The following is a 19,769-nucleotide window of genomic DNA, read 5'->3' as shown; positions in this document are numbered from 1 at the left end:
TCTCTCTCTCTCTCTCTCTCTCTCTCTCTCTCTCTCTCTCTCTCTCTCTCTCTCTCTCTCTCTCTCCCTCCCTCTTTTTCTCCCTCCCCATCGCTAATTCTCCCTTCCCATCTCTCTCTTTCCCTCTGTTTCTTTCTCTGTCTCCCCCCCCCTCCCTCTCTCTCTCTCTCTCTCTCTCTCTCTCTCTCTCTCTCTCTCTCTCTCTCTCTCTCTCTTTCCTCTGTCTCCCATCTCTTTTTCTCCCTCCCCATCTCTCTCTTTCCCTCTGTTTCTGTCTCTCTCTCTCTCTTTTCCCTCTGTCTCCCCCCTTCTCTCTCCCTCTCTCCCTCCCTTGCTTTTTAAGGGAACGGAGGTCCTCTGGCCTGGACTGCCAGTGAGGTATTTCCTGCCGTGGATCATTTGTGGTGGCGGTCGTTGTTCTTCTTGGCAAAAGGTTTGGCGGTCTGTCTCCGTAGCGACCCACCCGTGAGTGACCGCCACCGTTATTGACGATGTCACTGAGCCGTTTGTCACCCGCCAACACGCCTCTGGGGAGCCAATATCCTGGTTCCTGACTGGACACAGCTGGATATATGGGAGAAGGGGGGAGGAAAGGAGGAGGGGGGCTAGAGGGAAGGATGAAGAGAGGGGGGGATGGAGTAAAAGAGAGGGAAATGAGAGGGGGGGGGAGAGCAGACGCCGGGAGTGAGGGAGAGAGATAATAATGCAAAGTGAGAGACAAACGGATGGACAGAGAATGACAAAGCGAGAGGGAAAGATAGAAGGAGTATCAGAGAGCGAGAGAGAGAGAGAATAAAGGAGCGACAGAAAAAGGAAAGGAAGGAAGAGCTAGAGGGAGCGAGAAAGAGAGGGCCTGCCTCTCAGTCTTATCTCATCTTGATCTAATGACATGACTTACTCTCCTCTTCAACTCTCACTTCCTGTCTGTCAACACTGCTGTCAAAAGAAACCCAACTTTATTAACACCAGCTGGACCACCGTAGTGTTGTCCTGGTACTCCTAGACTGGTGGGAGATGGTCAAACCCAACAACTGAAGCAATACTAAACATTGATTTCATTTGTTGTACAAATGTCAGTGTATGTGCTGCTGTTTTGTGTGTGTGTGTGTGGGGGGGGGGGGGTTGCTGTGTTTATGTGTGTGTGTGTGTTTGTGTGGTAGGACCCCTCACCCTACCAGCACCCCCCACCCAATTCCCACCCCCCCCCCCCCCCTCCACCAGACCTGTAGCACTGGTCCAGGTTCCAGGGTGCTGGGGGGGGGGGGGGTCAGGTGGGGCTCAGAGAGGGTTGTTGTGCTGACGTCATGTGAAGCCAGTTATCTGCAGGCAGCCCTCTCCACTGCAGAACCAGAGGGCCTATTACCTTCCATTAGAGGCCTCGTAGTGCCTGGTTTTCTGGTAGGAGGAGGGAGGAGGTGGGAGAGGGTAGAGGAGGTGGCAGGGGGGAGGGGGGCCACTGAGAGGGAGGGAGAGGGGGTGACCAAGGGACGAGGTGAGAGGCAGAGAGAGAGCGGGGGAGAGAGTGAGCGGGGGAGAGAGAGCGCGTAAGGACGGGGAGAGAGTGAGAGGCAGCATCGAGGATTCGCTCCGGTGAGCGAGGGAGGGGCGGATGGAGGGAGAAAAGGGAGCTGGAACGCTGGTCGGCCATTGTCAGGTTATTCCTCGTAATTGCTTCTCGCACCTTTTCCAGCCAAGCCAAGGGACAGTATTAGTGATCTGTCTAGAAAGCAAGAGAAAGATGTACCTGTGTGTGTGTGTGTGTGTGTGTGTGTGTGAGCTCTTGCATCTATTTATGTGTGTGCACGAATGTCTATACTCGTGGATCTCTCTGTGTCTGTGTGTGTGTGGGTGGGTGGGTGTGACGGCTTATCACCCCCAGCTAGAAGGCCCACTCACACAGTCTGTGTGTTCAAACATGCTGACCTCGTAGAAAGGAAATATTCTAAGAATCTCTCTGATGTTTTTCCAGAAAAGATGGATTTGTGTCGGTTTAAAATTCAGTCGGGTGGCATTCCACACAAGTGTCCCAAAAATGCCTGTCCCGTAGGCTCAGACCTTACGACACCGTGGTTCGATTCCAGCCCGGGCCACTCTCCTGTCTTTCCTGTCTCTCTCAAACGGTCATTGACATGAATACATACAGAATTGCCTTTAAAAACATAAAAAAATGCATTGAATAGGTCACGAGAAACAAATGATTCACCTCAGGAACTTGTCACATTCCTCAGAGCACAACACGGGGGGAGGGGGGGGGGAGAGAGAGAGAGAGAGAGAGAAAGAGAGAGAGAGCAGAAAACAGATCAAAAGACAAGGTGAACAGAATTAGTGTGGTTGAAAACAAGGCAGGCAATCATTTAAGAAGCCAGACTAATGATGTCTCTCATGCTGTAACTCAACTGAAGTCAGGGGCATCAGGCAACACCGCCTGGAGACATATGAAGAACCTGAACACGTCTATTTACCAGAGAGAGAGGGGGAAGGGGAAGGAAGAGGGGGAGGGAGGGTGACAGGGGAAGAGGGAGGGTGAGAGTAAAGCAGGGAGGAAGAGAGAGAGGAAGTGTGAGGGAGGGATAGAGGGATGGGGGTGAGGGGAAGGGAGGGGAGGAGAAAAGGAAGGAGAGAGGAAAAGAGGGAGAGAGGGAGAGTGATCACTCTCTCACACTCACTCAGTCACTCAGTCTGAGTCACAAAAATTCAATTCAAGCGTTATTGGCATGAACCAATATTGTAAATATTGCCAGAGTTACTCAAACACAACAACATAAATAGAGTTTGAAAAAGAGAGCGCTTCAAGTGCAAAACACACACAAGCACTCAAGCCACATTATACTATGCAACCCATGGCCCTGAATGACTAAATGTAAATGTAAGCTAGATACAGACAGACAGACTGGCATACAGATTTCATGTGGGGGGGTGTCTCTCTTCATGCACAGGTGTAGTCCTGGGGCCCGTTCTCCGTACGTCGCTAACTCAGTTAGCTGGATTTGATTGTTGACGATTTGTCATTATCTTGGATTGTTTGGTTCTTCGAAGCTCATCCTGGACTTGCTGTCATAGCAACAGGTCTGTTAGCTTAAACCTGCTTGGGAGCAGGTTTATATTATGTAAACTCGATTAGATTGAGGATTGAAGTAGAGGTGATACAGAAAGTCTGTCACAGCTATGTCTTGCCCGTTTTTACTACAGGAACCTGTTGCGGAGGGTGCAAGAATAATTAGCAGAATTTAACATGAAACCGAATTAATTGTTCATTGTGTGATAGATAAGCTAGATCCTTAAGCACAGCACGATATGCTACTAGCTACTTTTTAGAGATATCCTATAGTTTTTTTTGTGAGGGTGTCATTTCTGTTGCTCTGTTGCGGAAAAAACGTGGTGCTCCTTTTGGCCACGGTGAGCAGCCATAGACTTATGTGAGCAGCCAATAGCAGCGTTGCCGATCAAGGTCTCTACTATCGATACATACCCCCTTTTAGACCAACTCATAACTCAATCCAGCTATACTAATTATAAACAACATGGGTGTTCGAAGAACCGAATTAGCCAGATCATGATTAGCAAGATGATGTCATCATGGATGTGTCATTTGATCTTGGATGTAATAAGCGACGTACGGAGAACGGGCTCCCGGTGTTAGAGGTTGTCCTTGTCTCTCTCTCTCTCTCTCTCTCTCTCTCTCTCTCTCTCTCTCTCTCTCTCTCTCTCTCTGTCTTTCTCTCTCCAGCTCTCCCACCCCACCTCCATGTCTCTCACTCTCTTTCTTTCTCTTTCTCTGGTAGGAAAGAATTTTGACTGAGAGGGTCTTTCTGAGCTGTGAAGATAGTTTCCATAGAGATGGAAGGCATCAGTGTGTGATGTGTGTGTGTGCGTGTGTGTGTGTGTAGGTGTGGTGGGGGAGGATGGGGGGGTTGTGGGGTGGAGGGGGTGTCACATAAACTGTGATTCTATAACACATGATCTCATGATTGATGGATAAATACATCTACAACACATTCTCCACTCACATCTCCACCCTTAGCAACACCTCCATCCTCACCAACATCGCCACCCTCACCAACACCTCCACCTTACCAACACCTCTACCCTTAGCAGCACCTCTACTTTAGCAAGGAACACCTCCATCCTAACCATCACATCCACATTTTGTGTTTGATGTGATGCTAGTTACAGAGTTCCCGACTTTTGCGTGAGCAAAGTTTTTGGGCCTTTATTTGAGTGCAAAATAGTTTTTTGAGCTTCATAAACATAGCTGTTTTTCAATTGGTAAAACCTTGTCTAGTGAAGGTGATGTATTTTTGTCTCAAATTTTTCAGCCCCATCCTTATGTTTCTTAACCTGGTTTTCCACATAAAAACATGTTTAAAAAATATATAAACATTTAAAGGTCCCATGTCATGAAAACTTCATTTTAGGAGGTTATTTAAGATTAATATGAGTTCCCCTAGCATGCCTTTGGTCCCCCAGTGGCTAGAAATGTTAATAGTTGTAAACCAAGCCCTGGGTATTCTTCTCCGCCTTTTAGAAAATGAGAGCTCAAATGCTCGGTTTTGAAAATCCCCTATGGTGATGTCACTATAGCGAAGGTTACCTCTCCTTTCTCTGCTTTGCCCGCACAGAGAATTTGGCCCACCAATGAAAAAACAAGCCATCATGGCTTGCAAATGACCGAAGCATGGCAGTTAGCCCCGCCTCTTTATTTCTCACAGCATTTAAAGCTACAGACACAGAAACAGCGCGTCCTGAGGAAAGCTCATTGTGGGACTACTTGTAGTGCCTGTAATTCTGCACCATGGCTGAATTTTGGGAAAGACACTTCAAATACAGTATTTGGGGACCACTAAGGCCTATATAAAAGCATCCAAAAACAGCATGTCATGGGATCTTTAAAACTGAAAACATGCAGCCAAGGATCTCTCTACCTTAATCATTCTTTTAAAAACTGTTTGATAAATCGAATATAAAAGCATCATAGAATGTAAAGTAAAGTAACAGCCAGCTGGCGTCAGTTACTTGTAAAACGCATAGATAATGTTTAACAGAAATCTCAATTTAGCTTGCACCTAACATATTTGAGTGTGCTAACATTAGCATTAACGTCAGCTAGTTTGAGATGTATGCATAGGCTAACCATTGAATTAGCAGCACATATCCCTATTTAACAATGATTAAACATGGACTTACCTGAAAGTGATGCACAGGCATCATCTCGCAGTTTCTTTCTCTTTCTTTTTTCTGCCCCTGACTCCTGTTATCTTTTTGAGGCCAGTTTCGAAAAGGTTGACCTAGCCTATTGTCAAAGTTTGTCAGGCCAATGAGATAGGAAAGGGCACCCACGGCGAGCTTGGGAAGTTTTTTTGAGCAATTAAATATATCTCTTGTTCTGCCTGTTTTGTGATATACATGCCTAAAAGGTGCCTAATATTTCTGTACTGAAATAATATATATTATAACTATGATGAATTTTCATCTGGCTATTTTTTGGTGCCCCCTCAGGACTTGGTGCCCTACGCACAGTGCGTAGTGCGCGTTATGGGAGCGGCGGCACTGTCTCCACCCTTAGCAACACCTCCTCCCTCAACACCACCTCTACCCTCACTAACCCCTTCACCCTCAAAAACACCTCCACCCTTAGCAACACCTCCACTCTTAGCAACACCTCTACCCTTAGCAACCATGGTGCCAGGAAAGGAGAGCGAACAGAGGGAACCGTTAGAGCACAAACACTACAGAGGCACACAGAGGGAGGATCCGGCCGTGTGCACGTGTGTGCGCGCGGCCATGTGTGTGTGCGTGCAGACGTGTGTGTTTCTGTCACAGCTCCTGAGAATCATGTAGTCAGACGAGGAGAAGACAAGGGCCACAAGGCAGGCCTTCATCCACTCCTCATCCACTCACAACACCATTCGGCAGGGAGACAGGCCGACGGACAGACAGACAGACAGACGGACATACAGGCAGACAGGCAGACTGCCCTCTTTCGGGAAACAGTCCTCCTAAACATTGAGCATACAGCCATCCCTTGCCTATCCAAGTAGAATACATGTGGCACACACACATTTAGACCAGGAGACACACACCAGTTTACATAAACACTTACCTTTGAGACGGTGCACCTGAAGGCATAGTCACACGTACACACATATACACACACGTACATCCACACACACACTCATCCACACACGCTACACACACAGAATTACACACAGTGGGAGTTCATGCCTGAGAGAGAGTTTGGTTGTGGTTTTGGTTGTGGCTATGTTTATGGTTGTGGTCATGTTTATGTTTATTGTGGCTATGTTTGTTGTTGTTGTTATGATTTGGTCATGATTCTTGTGGTCGTCCTTCATCATGGTTTCATTAACCAAAGGGTCTTCCTCTGTAATGAAGTGATGCAATTGTTCCAGGAAATGACGGCACCAATCTGGCAATCGTGCTTCTCCCTCTCATCCCCTATTAATCCTGCCCACTCAGACAGCTTCTAATCAGGGGAGATGTCACCGAGGACGGGGTGGGGTGGGGGGTGTTAGAAAGGACTGGGACAGGAGAGAGGAAGGAATAGCAAGGGAGGGGGAGGTGTAGAGAGGGGTTGGGAGGAGGTGGGGAGGACATGGGGTAGAGAGGGAGGGGGGCAGGGGTAGAGAGGGAAGGAGGGAAGGGACAGGAGAGAGGTTGAGCAGGGCAAAGAGACAGAGACGTCAGGTGTGGAGAGAAGAGAGAGGGAGAAGGAAGGAAGGAAGGAAGGAAGGAAGGAAGGAAGGAAGGAAGGAAGGAAGGAAGGAAGGAAGGAAGGAAGGAAGGAAGGAAGGAAGGAAGGAAGGAAGGAAGGAAGGAAGGAAGGATGAGTGGATTATTAAGGTGACATGAAATGTAGTTATCATTAGATAAAAGGAGATGGTGTACGGTGTGTGAGAGTGTGTGGCGGGTGACAGGGAGTGTATAGACAAGAGTGGGAGACAATGGATAGACAGTATGTCAATGCAAGATTGGTAGTGTATGTGTGTGTGTGTGTGTGTGTGGGTGTGTAGAAGAGAGAGTTTGTGTGGGAAAGGTATCATTTTGATAAAAGAGGGAATGTGTGTGAGTGTGTGAGCTTACGTGTGTGTGTGCGTGTGAGGGCCTGTGTGTGTGTGCTTGCGTATTTGTGTGTGTGTGTATTACTTCCAGTAATGTCCCATCTCTTTGCGTGATTTACCTTGTCTGTTTTGCAACCAGGGTTCCACCATCAATATCTGCCCAGCTATATGTGTGTGTGTTTGTGTGTGTGTGTGTGTGTGTCAAAGTGTGCACGTGTCTGTGTGAGTGTATGTGTGTGCATGTGATGGGAGAGGGGGAGAGGCGGGAAAGAGAGGGAAGGGGGGAGAGAAAGGGAGGACAGAAATAAGGATGAAATGGTTGAAATGATTTCACTATTCGAATAGTATCCAAATGATTTACGAATATCCAGATCATCTATTTTTATTAATGCTGCTGCGGTTCTGTTATGTAATTGGCGCCGATGATGGGTGCCTCGGTCGGTACCTTCCGGCCAAAGTAAATTCCTTGTCTGTGCAAACTTTCATGGTGAATAAAAACCCATTCTGATTCTGATTAGCCTGACATGACACAAAGCATACAGTAAACCCATGAAACACCACAAATTCTGCCAATAATTGTGACTGGTAAGAAATTTGATGAAATAAGGGTTAAATAAAGAAAACAAATGAAAGATCAATTTATTAATCAAGGATCAGAAGTGCACGGTTGTGTTTGTGTAAGTTAGTGTTGTTTTGGACAGAGTCAAGGAAGGGTTACTACTTACAAACAACCACATCTCAGCTACCAGACAAGATGCAACAATTAAATCACAATATTACATAGCACAGTGAAGCTAAAATGCAACATCCAATCATTTGGTGGGTGCTGTCTGTACTGAGACAGTCACGGGTGGAGCTGTGCTCAGATTCAGGAGAAGAGAAAGAGAGCATCTCATCTTCTCATCCACACAGTACCATGTTCTCCCTCTCTCTCCCTCCCTCTCTCCTATTCAACCTCAGGACCAGCCTGCCCTAATTACCATGACGATTACCATCACTCCCTTCATCTCACAGTGATCTAATTCGCGAGAGGAGCGAGCACGCCGATAATCACCATGACGATAGGCCCTGATTGTGAGGTCATTCGCGAGGCACGGTTGGCCTTTCGGGGTGTGGGGGGGGTTGACCTCTCGTTACCATGGTTACATAAATGGATGGGCGGAGGCTTACAAGGGTGTGGGACATCATGGTGGCTTTTTCATTTGAGCCCCCTTTGAAAAATGGAAAACAAAGTCACCCTTTTCACCCTTCCATTATGTTCCAACCTCTTCCACTGTATATGTAAACACGTACCTATAAAGTCACAATTATTTCCCTCACCCAAACCACCTTACCATTCACTAAACTAGGGTGGCATCCTGAATCGAATACTTATACGTTGTACTTTTGCCAAGTACTGCAGCTGCCCTTACTAAGTACTTTTGCATGCAGTATACATACGACCAGGACAGACTACTTCGTCATGTAACTGTAACACATGTAACTGTAGCACATGTAACTGTTACACATGTAACTGTGCATTGAACTGGTGCAGACAGGTGCTTATCTGTTGTACCGTGATCTCCATTGTGGACGCCTCTGCACAAAAGGGTTGTGGGTTTGAACAGCGAGAAAAGCATGCTGGCTCGCATACTGCAAAATCCTTCCCGATTTAGTAGGCCATCCTGGCATTTTTGCCATACTGTATTAGACAGACTGTGTATTGGGACATACTAAGTAGAATGGTGATATTGTGTGTTGGGACATCGGATGGTGGTATAGATGCCCATAGGAGCGAGTCATGTGACTGATGCACTTTTCTCCCCTCTCCCCTTTCTCCCCTCGCTGTCTTCTTCAGTGGTGTACCTGTGCTGCTCCAAGGACACATTCCGCAGGCTGATGGTGCAGTTCTGGAGGGAAGGTCTTCCAGCGGAGGACTACGTGTTCTTCTTCATGGACCTGTTTGGGCGCAGCCTGGACGAGCAGCCGGCCAGACCCTGGTACCGTGGCGACGATGACGACCAGGCAGCCAGGGAGGCCTTCAGGGTGAGGGGGGAGAGGGGGGGGGGGAGTGCGAGAGAAGGAGATGGGAGAGAAGGGGGAAGGAGAGAAGGAGGTTGGATGGGAGAGGCAAGGTGATAGGAGGGGAGGAGAGAGGGAAGGTGATCAAAAGGGAGAGGGAAGGAGAGAGAGAAGAAGACTAGAGGGGAGGGGGAAGGGTAAGAATTGTACAGGGAAAGAGATGGGAGACAGTGGTGGGGTTACATGAGTAAGTGATGAGAGTGAGGGAAGACATGAAAAGAAAGAAGAGGGGCAGAGGAGGAGGTAAGGTGTAATTACTGAAGGGGTACACTGTTCAAGGTGGAATGAGGAAGTGAGCATTGCATTGTTAACACGTTGAAGCACACAAAGGAGAAAGGTGTTTCTGGAGAATGAGCACAGATAGTGTGTGTGTCTAGGAGTGTGTGGTTGAACTGTGCTGTAGATGCTGTGATGTGATGTAGAAGCAGGTGTGAGGAGGAAGCTAACAGACGTGTGTGTGTGTGTTTATGTGTGTGTTTATGTGTGTGTGTAGAGGCAGGTGCAATGAAGGGGCCGACTAACTGGAGGTTAAATAGCTTCCAGCTTCCTTGGTATCAGGGGAACAAACAGAGGTGTGTGTGGGTGATGTGTGTGTGTGTGTGTGTGTCTAGAAGCACAGAGGTGTGTGGGTGAGAAGTGAATCTTGGGAGTTTGATGAAGTCAGTGTGATCATCAGGTAATTGAGGCCAGAGCAGCAGCACCTGTCCAGTCTGCCTGCTAATGATCCATTATCTTCTGCTCTCCGTCACACACAAATACAAGCACACCTAGACGCACGCACACACTCACACACACCCGCATGCACACATTCACACACTAACACAAACTCAACACAATCTTTTTCCGATGTGGCTCTAGGATATTCCTTACACTAGCCTGGTCACTGACCCCACTCCCACAGTCCCCACACACAAACACACACACACACACACACACAGTCACAGGCCCACCACCCATGTTGTTGTACATGAGCTGTATCCGCACATTCCTGAAACACAGGCATGTTTTCACTGAGCCCCTCTCTCTGTCTGGAGATCCATGCTGCACTATGTAACCCTCTCCTCGCGCACTGACCATACACCCATGCCACAGTATGTAACCCTTAACCCACTTCTCACACATACACCATACATCTATGCTGCGTGATGTAACCCTTGAGCCACCTTTCTCACACACTATGGATTCGAGATGGAAGATTCTAGAACAGAAGGTGATAGATGGACGGTTCTGGAACAGAGGGTTGACAAGGAGTGTTCTAGAACAGAGTGGGATAGATGGAAGGTTCTAGAACTTCTAGAACAGAGGGGAAGAGATAGAACAGATGGGGGGGGGGGGGTAGGTATGGCTGGTCTGATAGGTTCTAGAACTGTGTGTCATCTAAATCACACATTCACATACAAACACTCTCACACATTCACACACTAACACACGCACTCACTCACACACGGAAGTCCCATCGGCAGGACCACCAATCAGAGCCTTAGCTGTGCAGCAGCAGCAGCCTGGGCGATTGGCTGAGATTGGATTTCTGTCTCTAACCACCAGGCTGATTTACGTAAATGTTTTTGTGGCCATGTGTCTGTGTGCATATGTGGGTGTGTGTGTGTGTGTGTGTGTGCATGTCTGTGTGTCCTGGGCCACGCTGGTTGACCAGGGAATCTAAGCAACAGACTTGGAAATTGAAAACATGATTGTTTTTGTCAGTTTCTATGTAGAGTTTCGTCTATACATCTAACACTTATTGAGCAGTAACTTCTGAAGACAAGGGAGCAGTGTGTGTGCGTGTGTGTGTGTTTTACTTCTAAGTGGAGTGACTGGTGTTTGCTTGTCTGTAAGTGTGTGCTTTCACGGCCCAACGGAGAGTTCTCAGACATTCTCATCCCATATATTCTGAATGGAATTATGAGTATGTCAACGTCAGCCTATTTCAGCCCTGCAACCGAAGAAAATCCCCCATGGAGTCCAGGCACTGGTGGCAGCGGCGGCAGCCGACAACCCAGCCAGACAGAGCGGCCAGGTGGCGACGGGGAGGTGGAGGGTCGCTCACAGGGGTAGCATGGACAAACCAAACAGGGAGGGAAACACATTTAAAGGCACGGCATCAGTATACTGTAGGCTAGTGAAGGAGGCATGGCACTATACTAATTGATGGAGAGTGCGGCTAATCGAGCATAGAACCCCGATGACAGCCCCGGCATAGAGGCAGAGGGAAAGGAGAGTGCGTGTGTGGCGGGGGAAGTTTGTAAGGAGACATAACGTGTGCAGAGTTTGGTTTTGCCTGACTGAACTTGCACGAATCTTCATTTCCACCACACGAACCAGGTTCTAAATTGAATTCCGGGGACCAAAAATCTGGAACCATAAAAGACCCTGCTCTGGGGATGGTTCTTGCTATAATACTGGAACTTTGCGGTGGGGTTTGCAGTGCTGAACATTTCTTTTGCAACATTCAAGTATTTCAACGGATTTTCCAACCACCATAAAAAAATGGTGTGGCCATGAGAACATACAATAGCTGGACCGACAGCAAAGTCCAGGGGTATGTCCCAAAACCCATACTAGTATACTACCATACTATCTAGTGTGCCAGAACAGGATTTTGTATGTCCCAATACATAGCATGTCAAATGCAGTATGCCAAAATACCAGGATGTCCTTTTGCATCTGGTTGCATTTTGCAGGATGCAAGCCAGCGTGCTTCTCTGGCTATTCTCACCCACAATCCTCTGTACAATGGAAGGTGCCCTCTGACAGTATTTATATTAAACTGACATACTTCTCTGGTCAGCTCTGCGTTTTTTGAATCGCCAAGGTAAAAAATGTAGTACCAATCTTTTTTTTTAACAACATGTAAAAAAAAATTGTGAACAGAGCTGGGACGGATGTATGACCAAGAGGGTCAAGTTGAAGCCGCAACATTGTGACAAAGTCGTTTGTCCCAGTTGTATGCAGACTGGACGCAGCAGTACTTTGGAAAAGCTGCTGCAGTGCCTGCTCAAAGTAAAAAGAAAAATGATGTGTTTTGGGACGCAGGGCCTTATTTATGCTGAGCACGAAATCCAGCAGCAATTAGAATTGGCGATCGCAGTGATAAAGTGTATTCTAAAATCTCTGGCATGTTAGAGTTTGGAAACATTTTCATGCCGCAAAATATATATATTTCCGTAAGCTATATATATATATATATATATATATGCCGAATATATCTGCATTCTGCATCCGCTAATTTGCAGACGTTTCTGGGGAAAGTTTTTGTGGTGGAAACGTTGCTAACAACGGGCTGAAGAATTTTCTAGATCCTTGAAAAGGAGTACTGGGGAGAACAAGTTAGGGGCTTGTGGTGGAAACGAGGTTAATGTGTGTGTCAGAGAGTGGGTGTCTATGTAAGTGGGCATAAATGTCTGCGTGTGTAAGTGTTTGTGTGTATGTTCGTGTGTGCATGTCTGTGTACGTGCATGTCTCTGACAGTGTGCACATGCTTGCATGCGTGTGTGCAGGCATGTGTCTGTTTGTGTGTCGCGTGTGTGTGTTTGTGTGTGTGTGTGTGTGTGTTTGTGTGTGTGTGTGGAGGATTAGTCTTGTCTCCCAGACCTCCTACTGGCTGATTATCCTGAGGAAGACAGGACAACAGCGCCTCAGTGAAAGATGAAAGAAGACAGCATTAGATTCTGTTGTTCTTTCTTCTTTTTTTTGCCGTTCATCCTTCCTTTATTAATGAAGCAACAAAGACTTATTTGGGTCCAATTAGGTTTATTGGGGATTAAACTGTACAGTCGTTGATCCAGAACCATGCACCCAGCCTGCATAACTAGCAAGGCTGAGTGTGTGTGCGTGTGTGTGGGAAATAATTAGTGTCAGAAAGATCACTGGCAAAAAATACTGCTGTGGACACAGTACTTTAGGATACCTTTCTACTAGGTACGATTTCATGTCTCTCACAAAACTGATTATAGGCCACATTACGTTTAACCTCTTTATATTGAAAAATATAAAAGTATGTTGGTTTAATCACAACTAAACTAACAGTGCCTCTAGCTAGACATGATGTCCCTACCCAGCATGTCCCTACATGAGGCACACTATCAACAGCTCCGAAATGTGATTTTAACTGGCAAAGCAGATGCACTTTCATACATTTGATTTAGCATTAGTTATATTCGATACAACATGGTTTGTATGTGTTTTTTCATGCCTGGCTGCAACCAAATTTCCCGCTAGTGGGATGAAATTTGACGAAACATAACCTGCACATAACCGTTCGCTTTGTTAAGCCTTCAGAGCAGGCAAACTGAGGGAGGGTCTCATACCTCAAACGTTTAAAAAAATAAAAATCTCTGGCACCGAATACACAGTCTGTAGCATACGCACTTAATCAAATACAAAACAATAATGCATGGAAATTCCTTTGAGTGACTCCTTACGTGGGTAGAATCTCCCACAATTTAACTCTGTCACAAGTGTGTGTGTGTGTGTGTGTGTGTGTGTGTGTGTGTGTTTAGGGTCCAGTGACTGTGCCTGGGGACTAAAAGCCAACTAGCGGACTGGCTGACTAAGTAGTTAACTAGCTGACTAGCTAACTACCTATATAGTGAACTGTCTGACAAAAGCTGAGTGGCTCACTAGCTGAGTGGCCAACAAGCTGACTGGCTAACTAGCTGACTGGCTAACTAGCAGGGTGGTTGGCTAGTTGAGTGGGTAACTATAAGAATGGCTGGCTTGCCGACTAGCTGGCTGACTAAGCAGCTAACTAGTTAAGTAGCCTAACTTGCAGACTAGCTGGCTGACTAGCTAACTGTCTAGCTAACAAGTTGACTAGCGTTGGTGTTGTTGCGTTGTCAACAGGACAGACCAGGCTGTACTGTATGACTCACTAATTAATGCCTGGAACACTGCTGGATGTAGCCTACTCTGTCATTGCCAGCAGCCATTAGAAAGGTTTCAAGCAGGGAGATAGGTAGGTAGCCTCGTGCACATCAGTGAGACATTGGACGGACACAATGTTTACATCCTCAAGCACCTTTGAATGTACTACACTGTATGGTATTATAACCTTCGCTGTGATCTCTCTCTTTTGTGTGTGTGTGTGTGTGTGTGTGCAGAGTGTGAAAATCTTGACCTACAGGGAACCACAGAACCCAGAGTATAAGGAGTTTGTCTCTCAGTTGAAGATAGACGCCGGGGACAAGTTCAACTTCACCATCGACGACTCACTGGTGAGACTTGGGGGGGAAGGGAGGGTGGATAGAGAGGCAGAGAAAGCGAGGCATCAGGAGGGGAAGGGATGGAGAGGGATGAGGATGGGGAAGCAGAGATATTTATCATTGGTTGTGTTAAGATTTCTTAGCTGAAGATTTGATCTGAAGTGACATTCGGGTGGGATGCGAACCGGAGACCTCTTGATCTGCACTTCCATGCTCAACCACTGAGATCCACCTACCAGAAAGAGAGGGACTGAGTTGAGGGATGGATGCAGTCGTGGAAGGATAGAGGGGATGTAAAGATGGAGGGATTGGAAGTGTTGTGATTGGAGGAAAGGTCTTCCTACAATAGCAGTCTCTGGCAGTGAAGGTTCCTGCTATCAATCCCTCTGCTGATCCAGACGACCTTGCCTAGTGTTGACACACGCACACACACACACACACACACACACACGTGCACACACATGCAGGGACAGGGACCTTCTGTATGTCTGTCGGGAGGCTACAGAAGGGTCTGGTGGTCTCAGGGGAGTCTGTATTGTTTTTCATATTGTTTTTTTAACTCGCGCACACACACACACACACACATGGCTAGACTGCTCTGGGACTCTAAACCCAAACAAATATTGCCCTGAGTTATGATCATGCGTGTCTAACAAGCCAACCCCCCCACCCCACTCTCCCAGCCCCTCACCTAGAACAACGCTGGAAACATTCAAACGGATATTTACTGAATAATTTAACTCCCTCCCTCCCTCCCTCCAGCCCCCCCCCCCCCCCCCCCCAGCTTAACTTGATCACGGCCTTCCCCTATGACGGTGTTGTTAACTCCTCCCCTGTCCCTCCCCTCTCCTCCCCTCCCCTGTCCCTCCCCTCTCTCCCCCAGATCAACGTGATTGCGGGCTCCTTCTATGACGGAGTGACGCTGTACTCTCATGTCCTGAATGAGACTCTGGAGCAGACTGGGGGGCTCCGCCCACATGGTGATGTCATCACCAAGAGGATGTGGAACAGAACCTACCACGGTCAGTCACGCACACGCACGAACACGCACGCACGCACACGCACAAACACACAGACACACACAGACACAGACAAATACAGACAGTCACACACACTCAGAGTTATAGATACAGTCAGTTATACACACACAGTTATATTATCGGATTGTATACATGAGTGTTTGGCCAAACATGCAATTTAGTAGCTGCACTCAGCTATCGAAGCAGCTGGTTGCCATGGGGACAAAAGCATCTGTTCCAGCAAGTTTTTAAGGAGTCAGGGTTCTGCTCTGCTTAATCTCTGTGCCTAGAAATGATGTCATAACCTCTCATCAGACACACAGTATCTGGTTCCTCTGCCTCGTAGTGGTGATCCACTCTCAGTTACACACACGTGTGTGATTGCCTGAGTGTGTATGTGACTGTGTGTATGTGTGTTTGCTTGACAGTTGTGGATCGGATGCCCAGAGAGACAGGAACTCCGTTTGCTAAAGGAAAAGAGAGAGGGGGGGTGGGGAGAGAGGGGGAGGGACCGAGAGAGGAGGGACAGATAGAGGGAGGGATGGAGGCAAAAAAAGTCACAGAAATGGGATAGAGAGAAACAGAGATGGAGACAGATGGAAAGATAAGACATGATCAGGATGGAGAAAGATACAGAGGAGGAGAGACGAGAGGAGTGATCGAGTTGAACAGGCTGCAAGAGAGAGAGAGAGAGATAGAAAGCGCGGGATGGAGAGAAAGAGAGCAGAGGGGGTGATAGAGCGTTAGAGACACTGTGAGAGATACATCGTGTTTGACAACAGATTGAGTCTATCAGTCTGGTCTCTCTGAGCTGGGACTGCTCCTGGGGCCTGGGGAACACACACACACCGACAGTCAAACTCAGATACACACACACTAACTCAGTCACACTCAGGTACACACATGCTCGCATACATACACACACACAGAGTCACTCATTCAGAAACACATGCACACACTAGGATACACTCATGACACACACACACACACGCACCCTTATTGACCAGTGTTGACCTGAACCAGGGACCTCTCCCTCTGGGACTTCTGATAGCACAGAGCCAAGTTACACAAGACAGCATGACATGTGTGTCTGAGTGGATTTCATCTCCTCTCCTGTCCTCTCCCTGTGTGTGTGTATGTGTGTGTGTGTGTGTGTGTGTGTGTGTGTGTGTGTTAAGTGTGTTTTTATAATCCAGGCTGGTGTGGCTGAAAGGAGTAAACATTCTGTGACATGAGATAATAGAGGGTCACCATACCAGATGAGGAATGTGTCTGTGTGTGTGTGTGTGTGTGTGTGTGTGTGTGTCTGTGTGTGTGTGTTTGTGTGTGTGTGTGTTTGTGAAAGAGTGTGTGAAGCGTCAGGCTTAAATTTAGCTAAATTAGACATGGTGCTTCAGTTGTGATTCCATCCTCCCTTCTCTCCTCTCCCATCCTCTCTCCCTCTGTGTTTGCACTGTGTGTGTGCGTGTGTGTGTGTGTGTGTGTGAGAGAGAGAGAGAGACATAGAGATTAGACACAGAGAGCAGTTTCAAGTGAATTAGCTATTAATTTGGTGAATGGAATTGAAGGAAGTGTGGTCTAGAAACTTGCCAAGGTTCTGATGAGGGTGGAATGTAGAGAACCGTCTAAAACATGAACATGGACAATAATCACATCCAGAGTGGAGGAGGGGTGAGGGGAGAGATGGAGGAGGAGTGGGGGAGAGAGATGGAGGAGGGGTGGGGGAGAAAGAGGGAGGAGGGGTTGGGGAGACAGAGATGGAGGAGGGGTGGGGGAGAGATAGAGGGAGAGTGAGATGGAGGAGGGGTGGGGGAGAAAGAGGGAGGAGGGGTGGGGGAGAGAGAGATGGAGGAGGGGTGGGGGAGAGATAGAGGGAGAGAGAGATGGAGGAGGGGTGGGGGAGAGATAGAGGGAGAGAGAGATGGAGGGGAAAACTGAGAGTACATGGGTGATGCAAGTGAATGAGACAATATCAACTCCAAACACGAAGCCGTTAGCAAACAGAATGTGGCAAAGCGAGAGTTCTTGACAGACTTCAGGCCCGTTAAAGGGTTCCTGAGGTTGGCTCACCAGGAACCTTCTGGATCCAGGTGTGATGTCTGCACTGACCACCCTCCGGCTCCACCCACCACCCTCCGCTACCTCGAACAGACAAACAGCAGACAGAGAGGGAGGCCCGTCACAGAGTGTGTGTGTTTATGTGAGTCTGTGTGTGATGTGTGTGTGTGTGTCTGCGCATATGTGCGTGAGGACACAGCAGGAGCAGGATAATAGGGGCTGAATCTAATAAAGAGAAAACAGAGAGTGCTGTTTATCTCCAACATCTGTGACCACCTCACACTGCCTTCGTCATAGCCTCTTTCTCTCTCTCTCTCTCTCTCTCTCTCTCTCTCTCTCTCTCTCTCTCTCTCTCTCTCTCTCTCTCTCTCTCTCTCTCTCTCTCTGTCTCTCTCTCTCTCTCTCTCTCTCTCTCTCTCTCTCTCTCTCTCTCTCTCTCTCTCACACACATACACACACACACATTCTATTTTTTCTTGTTTAAAGACCCCCTCTGTCCTCTCCTCCTCCTCTTCTCCCCCTCCCTCCCTCCCTCCCTCCCTCCCTCCCTCCCTCCCTCCCTCCCTCCCTCCCTCCCTCCCTCCCTCCCTCCCTCCCTCCCTCCCTCCCTCCCTCCCTCCCTCCCTCCCTTCCATCCCTTTGACCCACACACACACAACACACACATACACCTGAAATACACACACATAGCCTACAAAATCTCTCACACACACACACACACACACTCACAACACACACGCTCCTCGCCACCAAAGCGTTCACCTTTGACTGGTACAGTCCTTGTCCATGTGTAATCGATGGGGTGTTGGCTGACTAGACGGGGGCAGGGTTATCTGACTAGTCTGGGTCAAACGAGGGTCAAAGAGAATCCTAGGTTGACAGCAGGTGAAAAATGGATAACATTCATCTGTGTGTGGTGTGTGTGATGTGTGTGTGGTGTGTTTCTGTGTGTATGTGTATGTGATGTGTTTGTGTGTGAGGTGTGTGTGTGTTTGTATGTTTGATGTGTGGGTGTGTATGTGTGTGTGTGTGTGTGTGTGATGTATGTGTATGTTCTGTACCATAAAGGGATTCTCTGGTTTCTCTCTGCATCCTTCTCTCTGTCTTAAATTCGAATGTTTTTTACTTGCATAGCAAATTACACATAACTTATAAAGTGAAACGTTTGAAACAGATCAGCATTAATCGTATTATGCCACTAAGATGATTTATAATCTGGGGTTATCAGATAGGAGACTACCCTGATGTAAATTCTGTGTTCACGCTCTCCTTTCCTCCTACTCGCTCCTACTCGCTCCTACTCTCTCCTACTCTCTCCTACTCTCTCCTACTCTCTCCTACTCGCTCCTACTCTCTCCTACTCTCTCCTACTCTCTCCTACTCTCTCCTACTCGCTCTTTATCTCTCCTACTCTCTCCTACTCTCTCCTACTCGCTCTCTATCTCTCCTTCCATCTCAAAAGGCATCATTAGTGACAAGCAGACGGAGTTAGTGAACATCCAGCGTAAACAAATGGGCCATATTCCTGTTACACTGTTCTGTCGGCTCTTTTCCTTTTTTCTCTCTGCTCCCGAGTGCTCTATCATTCTCCCCTGTTCTCTCCTGCTCTCTCCTGTTCTCCTCCCCCTTCCTCTTTTCTTCTCCTCTCTCCTTCACTCTCCTCTCCTCTCTTGTCCTCTCCCCTCCTCCTGTTCTTCCATTAAATGAGAAGCAGTAACAGCCCAGTCCCACCAACTAGCCTTGAAAATCCCATAAAATACCCCAGCTCACACACACTTACTCACACACACACACACTCACACACACACTCACACTTTATTGACTCCCTCTCCCAGGAGAAGGACCCTCTCATGTATTTCAGTATCCTGACACCCTCCCAGGGGTGAGAATTGGACTCCATCTAGATCCTGTCACACACACACATTTTCACAGACACACACACAAACACACACTCTCACACATACACACACAGTCTCACAGACACACTCACACACACACACACACACACACAGACACACATTCACACAATGACACACACTCACATAGACACACTCACACATCTCTGATTATATCAGTCATCCACTGCAGTTGGTGCCAGCACGTGTCACTTCTCCTGTCCGGGACACACACTTCCTGTCAGGGACACACACTTCCTGTCACAGTCCACCCTGACTCGGAGGAGCAGCCATGTTGTTGGTCGCTACCAGTGTTTTTCCACTGTACCAGCCAGGTTCTGGTTCTGGCTGTGTGTGAAAGAGTGTGTGTTTGTATGTCTGTGTGTTTGAGTGTGTGAAAGAGAATGTGTGTGTGTGTGTGTTTGTACATGTATGTGTGTTCTGTGTACATATGATAAT

General features: G+C 47.6%; 1 protein-coding gene across 2 annotated transcripts in view; it reads left to right on the top strand.

Annotated features, from left to right (window-relative positions):
* npr1a (natriuretic peptide receptor 1a) overlaps positions 1 to 19,769 on the top strand; it is a 51,438-nt gene that overhangs the window by 5,313 nt on the left and 26,356 nt on the right. For both annotated transcript variants that reach the window (XM_084695718.1, XM_084695717.1), the window contains exons 3-5: positions 8,914 to 9,101; positions 14,237 to 14,350; positions 15,222 to 15,360. In XM_084695718.1, coding sequence (XP_084551844.1) covers positions 8,914 to 9,101; positions 14,237 to 14,350; positions 15,222 to 15,360 — 441 coding nt within the window. The remainder of the gene's footprint in view (positions 1 to 8,913; positions 9,102 to 14,236; positions 14,351 to 15,221; positions 15,361 to 19,769) is intronic.

The sequence above is a fragment of the Hypomesus nipponensis genome, chromosome 4 (genome assembly GCF_054491055.1).
Source record: "Hypomesus nipponensis isolate SF chromosome 4, ASM5449105v1, whole genome shotgun sequence".
Taxonomy (NCBI): domain Eukaryota; kingdom Metazoa; phylum Chordata; class Actinopteri; order Osmeriformes; family Osmeridae; genus Hypomesus; species Hypomesus nipponensis.
Note: the sequence above shows the minus strand (reverse complement) of the source record. Positions and strands in the feature narration are given on the sequence as shown.